The sequence below is a fragment of the Melanaphis sacchari genome, unplaced genomic scaffold (assembly GCF_002803265.2).
Source record: "Melanaphis sacchari strain LSU unplaced genomic scaffold, SCAv2.0 Contig20_pilon_pilon, whole genome shotgun sequence".
Taxonomy (NCBI): Eukaryota; Metazoa; Arthropoda; class Insecta; order Hemiptera; family Aphididae; genus Melanaphis; species Melanaphis sacchari.
In genome coordinates, this window is record NW_020271042.1 from 3056943 (window position 1) to 3070893 (window position 13951).

The window sequence follows — 13951 nt, forward strand, 5'->3', positions numbered from 1 at the left end:
ACGTTAGCAATCCTATCATAATACAATTATAATAATATGTATATATATATTATATATATATATAAATATTAACCTAACTCGAGCAAACGAAATGCAATAACGAAACGTGAGCCTAAGTTAGTCTTAGTGATTTATGTCACTATAATGTGGTCACGAACAAAATTCATATTTGTATAATCGCACATGAATATATGAGATTTCAGACGCGATACAAAGTTAAAAAAAACAACTTTTCCATATGTGCAAACATATTATTATTATTAGATGTAGGTTACATTGTTAGGTATACATGCATTTGCCGGATTTCTGTTATTTTTCCGAACATCACCCCACTGCTGTGAATTTTCAAATATTCGTCTGTCATTTTACTCCTATAACCGCGTTATTATATAAACAACGAACAAAAACCAAATATTCTCTACATCTGGACACTCTTTCACGATAACAAGTCATGGTCCGTATAGTCATCATCATTATCGTTAACATCAACACACCCGGCAAAACTGTATATAATTTAATAATAATATTATACTAGTTTACACACGACCTTTCTGCCAGTATACAGTATTCATTTATGTCATGCCACTTTGCCGAGACGATATTATATACAGAGTGATTCACCAAAAATGCTCAACCCTCTTTTTCTACAAAGATACAATTATTAAAAATCTCATTTTTAGAATTTTCAAGTATACTTAAGGACCATACTTTTAAATTCTTAAGATTTTTTTACTACTAAAGAATTGTCCCATGAAGATACAAACTTCTATATTTCAAATAAAAACTCCCCCTTTTTGTTGAAAATTATTCAACATATTTTATTTGTTCTGAATATTTTGACATTTGTTTTTATAGTTAAAATTTGGACGATAAATTTTTGATATAATTCACTTTAAAAGTTTGAAAGATTTAAACAATTTAATTATCAATATTAATTTGTCTTAACTTATAATTTTTAAAAATTTTGTGAGCATAGTAAAAACTAGATTCAATATAACATTTATTTGTATTAAAACCATTTTTAAAGATTATTATTCTTAAAATAAACATTTTAATTATCATGAAAAAACGCATTTAGATTTTGATTTAGGTATATTAGTATTAAAAAAAAAAATGTATCTACCAATAATTCATAGAAAAAAAAAGAAGTTTAAGCCATATACTTCTTAAGTAATTACAAAAAAAAGGTCAACAATTTTTAAGTATGATATTTGAGTACATTAAAAATTCCATAAAACAAAATTTAAATATTTTTTTTTTCACTTTGTATATTATTATTGTGCACACGTATGTTATAAAACAGTTTCCTGTTGGTATTTCGGTGCATCACGGGACAACACGTGAATTGATGATGAGAAAAATAAACCACCCGTTGACGTCTTTTTGTTTATTTGTTTAAAAAAAATAATTATTCTCGACAAAATTCATTTTTATTGTAAGCGTCAAAGCTTAAATGACATGTCATGGCTCGGGGCGGTCGGCGTACCCTGCAGACGCGATTTTTTCCTGTCACGTTCCGACCACACGCGTGCGAGTCGATTCAAATACGAATGTGTACGTGTATAATGTATATAAATGGGGGAAAACATAAATTTCGTTCATCCGATTGAAACAAAAGTAAAAAATAAATAAATAAATAAAACAAAAATAAGGGAGGAAAAAGTTTAGCTTTGAAAAAAAATAACCACTCTGGTTTCATAGAAAAACACATCAATCGAATATAATCTGAGCAACGACGAAACATATATAATATAATATATTGCATACGAGGTGGTTAGAGATACACACGTTTTTCATTACAAAACTAAAATATATATCATATAAAATAAATATACATATTGCAATAAATAAAATGCAATTTATTGCATACGTGCCACATATTTACAATGTACGCTGAATGTATTTCCGTATGTCGCTTTCGTTGATTCCGACGTAACCCTGAAATAATAACGCAGGCATTAAGAATTATTTATTATTTAAGTTTTAAATATAAATTATAGTTTATTTATTCCCTCTTCCCCGTATAATTTATGCTCTAGAAAATCGATTTTCAATAACTTTTTTACACAAAATCTCGTCTACTTTGATCTTAACCATCAGTACATTATATCTCATATGAGCACAATCAATAACTTTAAACCGTCATTCATTCTTATTAAACCATACAATACTTAAGATATTAATATTCAACATATCAATAACACGTAACATACTCATATAATAACGTATTATAACGTCGTGTACATATGATATATGATTTTCTAAAATGGTTGTAAAATATTAAAGTACTATCGCTGTAAATCTATTCTAAATACGATCGAGTGACACATTCAATCGTGTTTTTTGTACATAATATAGTGTTAAACAAGTGTTTGCGGAAATTTCTATATGTCTGTGTTTGTGTGGAAAAAATTTTCACCTCTGCATTTAATATATATATTATTATATTATAGCGCATTTAATTGTACATATAAACACATATTTTATGGAGCCATCGTTAGACTAAAGCGTTCACAACTACTATCTATATCAAGAACTAAACACTTTGTTTCATACATGACAAACATTTGAACAACTTCTACACATTAAATAAATTAATAAAATGTACCACGTTTAATAAATGATTGCAATTATTCGTGATATAGTATTACGATATAAACATTTTCGATGTTTATTTTTTGCATATAATTATATCGTGATTTTATGTTTTGCATTCAATTTACACATATTATTATAATACCCATTTACTTGGATGCGTAATAATAGCATAAAATTGTACATTCATTGAATAATTTAAATTTTATCAAAACTATGCAATCCACAAATAATATGCGCTTGTTCATTCAAAAATATTTTATGCAAACATTTAACTAAATCGACGGCATTTAAGTGACCATTACTGTTTTTTTTTTTTTAAATACATACATTTACATTGCGAATATTGCTGTAACATTTGTTTCATATAATATATTATGGTACTCTAATGTATTTTTTTAATTTATAGTTTATGTCATAAACATATTATGTTCCATTAGTCATTACTAAAATCTTTTAGGTTTTAATATTATATTATAAACATTGATAAATGCCAATTAAATGTTATAAAATCGATTTAATTAGTATATTTTTGGAAATAGTCTGTAATTTGACGTCGGATTAATCATTAAATATTAAAATTAAATAGCCACTATCCGTTACTACCGTTATTATTGCGTGGATGCATGCTACGATTAATTATATGTACGAGCAATTAAGTATATAATTATTACAGTATACCAGAACAAAATATACTGAATAATAGATTAACGTATGGTCTATAGAATATAGATATTGATCCAACATACATAATACAATAATATAATAAATTTAATTAGCTTACATTTATACGGTGTGCCGCGTAAAAATATAAATCACTTTATTAATTTATTTATAGGTACAAAAAATAGGGCACAAAAAATATGGTTTGCATTTAAAAAATTATACCACTAAATTTATTTTTTTAAGAATTCCTATCGTATTGGGCTTTTGACAGATTACATACAAATACTAGTTGCAAGTCCACATGGAATGCGTAATAAAATTAATAAAGAGAGAGATTATAATATTATAATATATTATACATATATATACATATAATGTATAATGTAATTGTAGGGAATAAGTAAAACCACAAAAATTTAAATAATTTGAACAAAGTTGTATGGAAAATACATAGTACGTAATTTTACATAAATAAATATTGTAATTTAACAAAAAAAAATGAATATTAAGCCATATCAGTAATACACGACAGTGATTACATAATAACTATATATCATCAAAACATAATAAAGCACTTAAATACTCATAATTTACAAATTATAATAAACAAATTAATTATTTATTAATGATTCATATTATAATTTAGCAGAGAAAATTATCATTCTCAAAGGAAAATGTTCATGATGTTCCTAGGAAGCCCTAGGGCATAAACTTTTAACATTGTCTCATTCCTCTGACAGTTATAAGATTGGACAAATTAATTTAATGTATACTCAAGATATATTCATATATTATATTATTATAGTTATTTGAAATAGATACTATTTGTCCATATTTATTTTTACAAGTTGCAGACATTTTTGTACAAGTTAATATAAAATAATAAGTCCTCACTTGTCAATTAAATCGATAAAACCTATCAGTTCATCGTTAATTATTGTGATATTATTATGTATCTCATGACAAATAATATTTCTGAAAATTTCGTAATATATTCAAACTTATGTGTAAAATATTAAAATATATGTGTTTATTTCTTCTATCTATTATATTTGTAAATTTCAATATAGTATTTGAAACATATTTTAATATTATACTAACATTCTTATGATGAATACATTTTAATAGTCTAAAAAAATATATATATAATATACTTTTAACTTGCAGATATCTAAATCTCTTATTGTCTCTAATCACACATTTGGATGTAGGTGTACATAAAAGTCATATTGCAAATAAATAATAATATCCATGTTATATTGTTATACGTTATCGACTTCGGTGGGTTGTGTAGTTGTTGAATGTTTTGGTTTTTTCATACTTTCGTTGTTTTTTTTTATCATTATTATTATTTCTTTAACAAATTATTTTTGTTTTCCATTTTTGTTTTTAGATTAAACTATTGGTTGGCCATAATCGTGAATTTGTTGATGATAATGCATATTATCTGTCACTGCTCGGCGTTTCCAGAGTTTCACGATCACCCTCTTGAATATGGCCTTGCACGACATGCTATTAAAATAATATTAATGCATATTTTTATCATCAAGCACGCAAGCTTGTTAGAAAAAAAAACTTGAACGGAGCAAAAGTACCATTTCCTTCACAACCTATGATAATTAAAATATTAGTTCAACGAAGTATGCACAGAGTGCATCCAGAAGATATGATGCGTTCAAATGTGATTTCAGTATTAAATTGTCAAATCCTATCCAGATGTACCCTTTACTGATATGTGTGTGTGAAATGGTTGCGATGACGACTGAGCTCTAAGAACTTGATATACGTGCATGTAAAATAAACTCGTCAAGACAATCCTATTTCCTCGGATGAGTCGAACATAATGCAGATATAAGGACAAAACCAGCGTTGGTGAATATTATTTATTGTATTAACTTTTCATGATATTCCCCAACGACTCTGCAGCAGCCGTCAAAAGCGCAAGTATTACTTTAAATTTTATTTTTATCATTATTATTATTATTATTATTATTTTTTTTTTTTTTAAATCAAAATTTCCCAGTGGAATACATTTATATTTTATTTTTTTACAACCACGATTTAGCGACGTGACTGAAATAACTTATTCGACCGATTGTGAAATAGTAACACAGTTATGGAAAACTAATAATAGAGTAATCCTGTTTCTTTGTTAGTTCATTTTTCATTTGATTTCGGCTATTGTCTTCGGGTCATTAATTAAATTATTATAGGTACCTACCTGTGCATTTTCTAATTGCGTAAATATTAAATAAGGTTATAGGTATATTGTATTTATATATATATATGTATTTATTTTTATATTTTTCGGTATATAATAATATAAATAACTATTAATATGGATGTTCCAGTGAACATGACTATTTTAGATTGTACACAAAGTTTATTATAATCTCTAATCACGTCGATCAGTCATCAATATAATATTATATTAATAAATATAGAAAATTGGGATACTTTATCCGGAGTCCTGGCATTATAAAATATAACCGATTTATCACAGACAATATGAACTTTAAATATATATATATATATATATATATACATTTATAACGTATTAGGAGTTTTATGAAGATAATCAATATGCTACCGAAATAGTGTACAATATAATATAATAAGAAGTGTTTCATTAAAGTTTAAGACGTGCCACAATTAAATGCATACATGCGTGAAGCTATAAGAATATGATCGATGTTTATATTTACATGAACGCAAATGTAAGACTGCTAGATGATTTTTTACAAAAAAAAAATGCTATGGCTACCCATTTTCTAATAAATAATAATAAAAAAATACAAAACCATTCTGTAATACACTATAATATACTACATTTATGTTTTAATGATTTGTTTCTTTAGTTTAAAATTTTCTTTAAAAACAACTTGAAATATAACAGCATTTGACAGCTAGGTATTTACCTAGGTCATTGTACAAAATGTCAAGCCAAATTTATAAATCATTCACCTACAATTGGCATTTTATATATTGCCTAGACGTTTCATAAAAACACAATTATCTACTGCACTCGTAATATAGTATACATTATACATAGTATTATTAAAAAAAAAAAAAAACATCTTGCTTTCAATGAGTACAGGGTGTAGTATTTATCTTCTATAATAAGTATGTATAATATAGTCGATAATTATTCTCATTGAAATAAACACAGTTTGTCAGAAAATTCAATTTATATTCTCTTAGTAAAAAAAAAAAGAGGGAAATAACATCAAAAGTATAATAGAGTTATGAGATATTAAAATTACTATAGTTGCAGATTGCGAAGAATACTACTTTTTTAATTTTGATTTATAGCACCGTTATATATTTATATATTGTGTACGCATATATGTTTTTTATGTATTAAATTGAACACGGACTTACCTGTTGTTATATTTCTATATTATATTATAGTTATGTTATTATAGCGTATATAGCTACATGGAACACTATTCTTCGCCATAATTCCACCATACACTCATAGTAAAACGAATTTCTTAAATTTAATATTACAATTTCAATAATAATAAAAATGATTGCTATTTTTACGACACGCTCGCTTAATATCTATTTGAAAAATATATTTATATGATTCATCATACCCCGGAAATAGGGAAACCACTAGTGAATTCTGTATAATGTGGTTGTACGTTTAATCTACTTTTTTTTCCTCTGAAAATACACTTAATGTAGGATCACGCTATTTTAATCGTATTTTAAATTTCCAATGTTGGTAATAAAACAAAACTGTTACGAAAGTAAAGTTAAAAAATAATTCCTAAAACTCTTAATTTATCCGAAATATTTTTTTTTACATAATATTAATTTAATATGAGTTATGACTCATGTTAACTCGTACAATATAATCATTGTAATTTTTCCCTTAAATGAGTTTATATGTTGTAATTAGTAAATGGTTTTAATTAAAAAATTGGTAAATAAAGATTTATAGAAAATTTTTCAAATATTTAAAACCTAATCGCCATAAATTAATGCAAATTAGTTTTTTCACCATTATACATTATACATAATTAATATAAAGCCTAATTACAAGAACTTAATGGTTGCTTATGAAATTTTATTTTCGGTAATTATTTACAATGTTAAAAATAAACTAACTTTTTATTTAATTGTTTTGATGCTATTTTTTTTTTTTTATAAACCTACATTATTTGTATTTATATAGTATAAAAATGCCATATTATAATTAGATAATAATAAATATATGTATATATATATATGTACACACAAAATTTATAGAATTTAAGTTCTTAAAAAACCTTATCATCTCTAAAACATTACACGAATATTACTAGTATTTACCCAACAGAAAACAATATACTGTATGTTTAACCAAAAATACTTTAAATTAGTAGTATGTTTTGGTATGTTCTATACCCCCCGCAAATCCGGTGAATCCGACTACCCCGCCCACCCTATCGCGTACGTACTCCACCATACCCTCGCAACCTTTCAAGGTCTTAACTCTGCAGCCAAACCTAACCTAACTCCTTCCTCCTAATTTATCACGGCAAAATACCTCACCCCTCCTCCTTAGTACCCAGGATTATCGATGTACGTACGCGACCATACTCCACCCTTATCTCAATCCCCTCCCATCGATGCGTTCATCATTACTCCCGCCCAGCCTATAGTCGCGTACGTGCACAAACCATCTCTCCCCATCATATATCACGCACGCCGCGAGCATCCCCCATCATATCACACACGTACCCCAGCCTTTACCTCCTCCTCCTTAACTATCGAACGTACTCCGACCCTACTCTCCCATCCTATCAAGAACGTGCCTGACCTTCCCCTCCTCCCATCCTACTTCCACGAACGCCCGACCTTTCCTCCCATCTCTATCACGAACGTGCACGGACTTACCTCTCATCCTATAACGCACGTGCACTACCTATCACTTGTGTACTTCCTCTTATCCTTTTCCAACTCTCCCATACTATCAAAACCCCCTGAACTACTATAGACCATTGAAAATACTTGATAAGATTTTATTAAAAATATAGGTAGCATAGGTACTATAGATATTTGAAATCAGATATAAAATGCATATGTTTCAAAATAATACATTGGTTAATTATAGTTCATAGAAAGCTAGTAACTGATAAACATTAATAGTTAATATATATAACATGAAATAAGTAATTATTAGCGATAGCTCATTATCTTCTTTCGATGTGAAATATGAAAGTGTCCGTACGTGACATATTATGATAGTAATTACTTATTAACTCTATAACGATTTATAAATTATAGTAAACAAAACGATTAAAACGAATCCTATTCGTTTTTCGATGTATACGCTCATACAGTATACCAGTAGTAACATTATAACAACTTAACATTTTTCTAACACCTTACTGTTACTAGGTATATACGATTTCTCCTTCAGACAAATGTCATTAGGAAAAGATAATTTAAAGATGTATATGTAATGTTTAGTGTGACACGACTTTTCTATTACTTATAAGTAATATTATAAGTATTAATATATTACGATATAATATGGAAAATAGATATTTATCACGTGACTCTTAGCTGTATGGAGGAGGTAGGTGAATTGTATATAAGAGAGTCGATTTCACTCAAAGGAGTTATACTGTTCTTCAAGCTCTTACAGACAATCTACGTGTTACTGACCCAGTGTTTATTACATATCAGTAAAAATGTTCAAGTGCGGTGTTTGTGATAAAGTTTTCACCACGAAGTCTAATATGCTTAGACATAACAGATCGCATAACAATAACAAATTTACATGTCTCGAATGTCAACAAATGTTCAGTCGTCGGGATGACCTCGTAAATCATGTACAGAAAAAACATGGTATGTATTATAATTTAATATTATATAATTGAATAATAATTAAAAAATATTTAATCACTAACAAACATTTTTTATAAAATAGTATAATATTATATAGGAATAAAAGTATATAGGAATAGTAAATAATTGAATATTAGTATATAATAATATCATAGTTAGTTTATATTTTTAATCAAGAGTAAATTAATCACTAACATACATTTCTATAATATAAAATTGTATAACGAATAATATTACATAATATAAAGAAATAGTAAATAATTGAATATTATTATTTTTGTATATAATAATAATAATATCATAAGTTAATTTAGTTATTTATATGAACATTTCATAGTTAATATTAATAATCGACAATTATTCACTGACATTATACATTTCTATAAAATAGTATAATATCAAATGAATATAAAATTATATAGTGAATAATAGTAAATATAAAGGAATAGTAAATAATTAAATATTAGTATATAGTATATAATAATAATAATTACAATAGTAATATCTTAGTTTAATTTAAATATTTAAACGAATATTTCTTAGTTTATATTGTTATTAACAATCAAGAATTAATCGCTAACATACATTTCTATAAAATAGTATAATATTATATGAATATAAAATTGTGTAGTGAATAATATTAAATATAAAGGAATAGTAAATAACTGAATATTAACATTTAGTATAGATATAATAATATAGTATAACTCATAAGAATAATCTTCAATTCTATTATTATTATTTCTCTATATTAGATTTCATTAAACATAACACTGAATACAATAGGGCTATGGGTATTGAGGTCGGACAACAGTCATTAAGTGAGTAGTATTTATATTATATTATTTAAATGTATTAAGATCAATAATAATAATAATAATTATTATTTTATTTTATAAGGTTCGGGTGTCGTAGATTGTGTAGCGTCCTCGTCAAATGCGAATGTTATCATTCCGCCGCAAGCGCCCTACCATGCCACCCCGTCAGTTAAACGCGCTAAAACCAACTCGGTGCGTAACATTGTAAAGTTTAAAAAGGCCCGCATAGGAATGGTTAATACGCCGGGTTTTATCGAGCTCGACTCTTCGCTGGATAGGACTGTAGTATGGTATTATAGAGGTAATACCGAGAACTATGTGAGTTATCCAACGTTTTTAGAGTCGATAAAACTCGAATTGATTGAAAAAATTAATTATTGCGTGCGTATTAACCCTATAAAATATAATTTGAAGTTGGAGAGCATATATGTACATAGGGAATTACCACCCGAGGATAGGGCTTTTAAAACCATGGCGAGGGAGGTATATATCCATAGCGATGTGAGTGCTATGGTCGATGAGGACTTTTCAGCACTCATGTCGGAGGAAGATAGGTATATGAAAAAGGGGTCAGGCTTCACCCTATCCACTATTGATGGCTTACTGTTAGGTATTTATGAACATACCCCTCTTGGAGGGTCTTCGTATATTCCACTACCGGAAAACATCATGCGGAAAAAGGCCGTCATTAATCCCATGAACATTGATGACGAGTGTTTCAAGTGGGCTATTCTAGCTAGACACGTGTCAGTAGGTCATCATAATCATGTAGGTCAAAAATATTATAATGAGGAGCATCGATACGATTTTTCTGAACTATCCTCCCCGACACCTGTTTCGGAAATCCATATATTCGAACGACGGAATAAGGGGGTGTCGGTAAACGTATACGGATTGAAACCTGGTAAGGGGGGTAAGGTGGGTAAGGGGAGTAAAGGGGGTAAGGATGGTAAGGGGGGAAAAGTCGGTAAGGAGAGTGTAGTGTATCCAATCAGGGTTGTTGAAAACGAGAAGGCTGAACATTTCGACCTTCTCGTAATTGAAGGCTCGGAATGGATGCACTACACCTACATTTCAAATTTTTCACGATTGGTACGAACCCAGAAAACATTACACACCAATCGACTTTTCATATGTAAACGATGTTTCACCTCGTTCGATGAGAGGGTTAAAAAAAATAAATTACGTGGTAATGAGGCTCTCCAACAACACATGATGCTATGCGGGCCGAATAAACCGATTTTACCTGTTATGCCGGAGGAGGGGGAAGTGCTCAAGTTTAACGGGTGGGGTAGCATGCAGCGTCATCCGTTTGTGATATACGCGGATTTTGAAGCCCTCCTGGAAAAACAGACGGAGCGGGTGGGGGCAAGCACTGACGGGATACATACACATCACCCAATGAGCTACGGGTACTTTGTCAAGGCGGCGGCGGACGTGCCAGTAGCGATTATGGAGAAATACGATATACCGCAGACGCCTGTCATATATCGTGGCTCGGAATCGCGTGACGAGGTGGCCAAACACTTTGTCGCCAGTGTGACCTCGCTCGCCATCAGGTTGGGGAACCTACTGAAAGCGACTAACGTGCCGATTTCGATGAGTGTGGAGGAACTGCGCGAGCATAACGCAAAGAGTGTGTGCGATATGTGCAAGTTGACGTTCACCGAGACCAGGTGTAAAGTCGCCGACCACTGTCATCTGTCGGGACGGCTGAGACACACACTTTGCGCCCCATGCAACCTCAAGCTCGTCACACCCAAGTTTGTGCCATGCTTCCTGCACAACCTATCGAAATATGACGCACACTTTATCGTAACCGAACTCGGTTACGATAAGGAGTCGATAACGGTGATCCCCAACAGTGAGGAGAACTACATCTCGTTCTCCAAACGCGTCTTACCCGACTTTAGTGTGAGGTTCTTGGACTCGTGTCGGTTCATGGCCTCGAGCTTGGCCGAGTTGGCCGGGAACCAGCTCACGAAGCCCGGTGAGTTTGAAAAGTTCCGCGAGACCGCCAAGGTGTTCCAGCCCGCCGACATGCCGCTCGTCACGCGAAAGGGCGTGTTTCCGTACGAGTATACCGACAAATGGTCGAGGCTCGAGGAGACCGCCTTGCCGCCGAAAAGTGAGTTCTATAGTATGTTGACCGAGAAGCACGTTAGTGACGAGGACTACGTACATGCGACGGAGGTGTGGCAGCATTTCAATTGCAAGACCCTCGGTGACTACAGCGACCTGTACCTGAAGGTTGACGTTCTCCTTCTGACCGACGTGATGGAGAACTTCCGCGACCTATGCATGTCGACGTACAACCTCGACCCCGTGTATTATTATACGGCGCCAGGGTTCACGTTCGACGCAATGTTGAGGTATACAGGCGTTTCACTGGAGTTGCTGACCGATTACGACATGGTGCTCTTCGTGGAACAAGGGATAAGAGGGGGGTTGGTCCAGGCCAGCGAGCGGTACTGTCGGGCAAACAACCCCAAGACGCCGGGGTACAATGTCGGGAAGCCACCGTCATGGCTCGTCTACCAGGATTGTAAATATACAACGCTTATACTATTAATTATTATATTACTAACTCTAAACCTTCTTACAGGCAACAACTTGTACGGCTATGCCATGGGGGAATACATCCCCTACGAAGGGTTCAAATGGTATGAGGGTGATTTGGATCGCTCTCTAGAGCTGTTGGACGGTATGACTGACAAATCTGACGTTGGGCGTATCTACGAGGTTGATATCGCATACCCAGACCACCTACATGACGCGCACAACGATCTCCCCTTCTTACCACGGAATGCCATACCCTCAGGCTCAAAAGTGAACAAGTTAATGGCTACGTTGGAGAGGAAAGAACGGTATATTGTTCACTATCGGAATTTAAAGCAGGCCATTTCTAATAATGGATTGATAGTGGAAAAAGTAATATATATATATATTTAATTCAACTTAATTACGAGAAATTAACCTCGATAAATAATTATAGGTTCACAGGGTGTTGGAATTCCAACAGTCGGAATGGCTTGCTAAATATATAAATCTAAATACCGAAATGAGAAAGAAGGCCAGCAACGAATTTGAACGTGATTTCTTCAAACTGTTGAACAACGCTGTGTTCGGTAAATATCTCAATGATATGAGCCCGTCATTGCTACACTATCATTGTACTATATGTACTTATTCTAATTTCCAGGGAAAACAATGGAATGTGTTAGAAATCGTATTTCTATGGAATTGGTGTCATGTCCACGTCGAATGCGCAAACTCATAAATAAACCCACCTTCAAACACGTCACCACGTACACCGAGAATCTGGCCGCCGTATCCCTACAACATAGTGACATACGTTTCTCCAAGCCTATTTACGTAGGGTTCGCCGTCCTGGAAATAAGCAAGGAGTTAATGTATGACTATCATTACAATGTGATGCGGCGGCATTACAACGATTCGATTAGACTGATGTACATGGATACAGGTATTTACGGGATAATAAATATTATTTACACTCATATATCTAACGTACGTAATGCATTTATAGATTCCCTGGTGTATCGGGTGTACACTGATGATTTCTATAAGGACCTGGTGGACAACCCCGCACTCCTCGAGCGGATGGACACCTCGAATCTCCCCGTAACACACCCGTGCTACGTTGCTACACGTAAGAAGATCCCCGGACTGTTCAAGGACGAGACGGCTGGCCGTACTATGTACGAGTTCATTGCACTTCAGGCGAAATCTTACGCGTACAAAATCGAAGGGGATGAAAAACTCGTGGCCAAGGGGATTCGAGGGCATGTGGTCCGAAATCATATGACGTTCGAGGACCACAAGCGCTGTCTGTTCGAGGTCGACGACGACGACGATGAGGAGAAGGAGGATGAGCTTAAACGACGTGCACGTCTGATGGCCCGATCGGTCATCAGCATGATACATGAGAATGCCGCCGCTGCTACCGCAGCCAACATTGCTGGCGTGAAATTCACTCCGACACCACTCCCTCCGTACACACCGTACAC

At 32.1% G+C, this 13951-nt stretch overlaps 1 protein-coding gene across 1 annotated transcript in view; it reads left to right on the forward strand.

The window, feature by feature from the left end:
- Positions 1 to 11923: 11923 nt before the first annotated feature.
- Positions 11924 to 13951, forward strand: part of LOC112593665 — a 2365-nt gene continuing 337 nt past the window's right edge. Inside the window, exons 1-5 of the mRNA XM_025338168.1 lie at positions 11924 to 12468; positions 12529 to 12854; positions 12919 to 13051; positions 13126 to 13407; positions 13471 to 13907. Of these exons, the coding sequence (XP_025193953.1) occupies positions 11964 to 12468; positions 12529 to 12854; positions 12919 to 13051; positions 13126 to 13407; positions 13471 to 13907 (1683 nt within the window). The 5' untranslated portion in view covers positions 11924 to 11963. The remainder of the gene's footprint in view (positions 12469 to 12528; positions 12855 to 12918; positions 13052 to 13125; positions 13408 to 13470; positions 13908 to 13951) is intronic.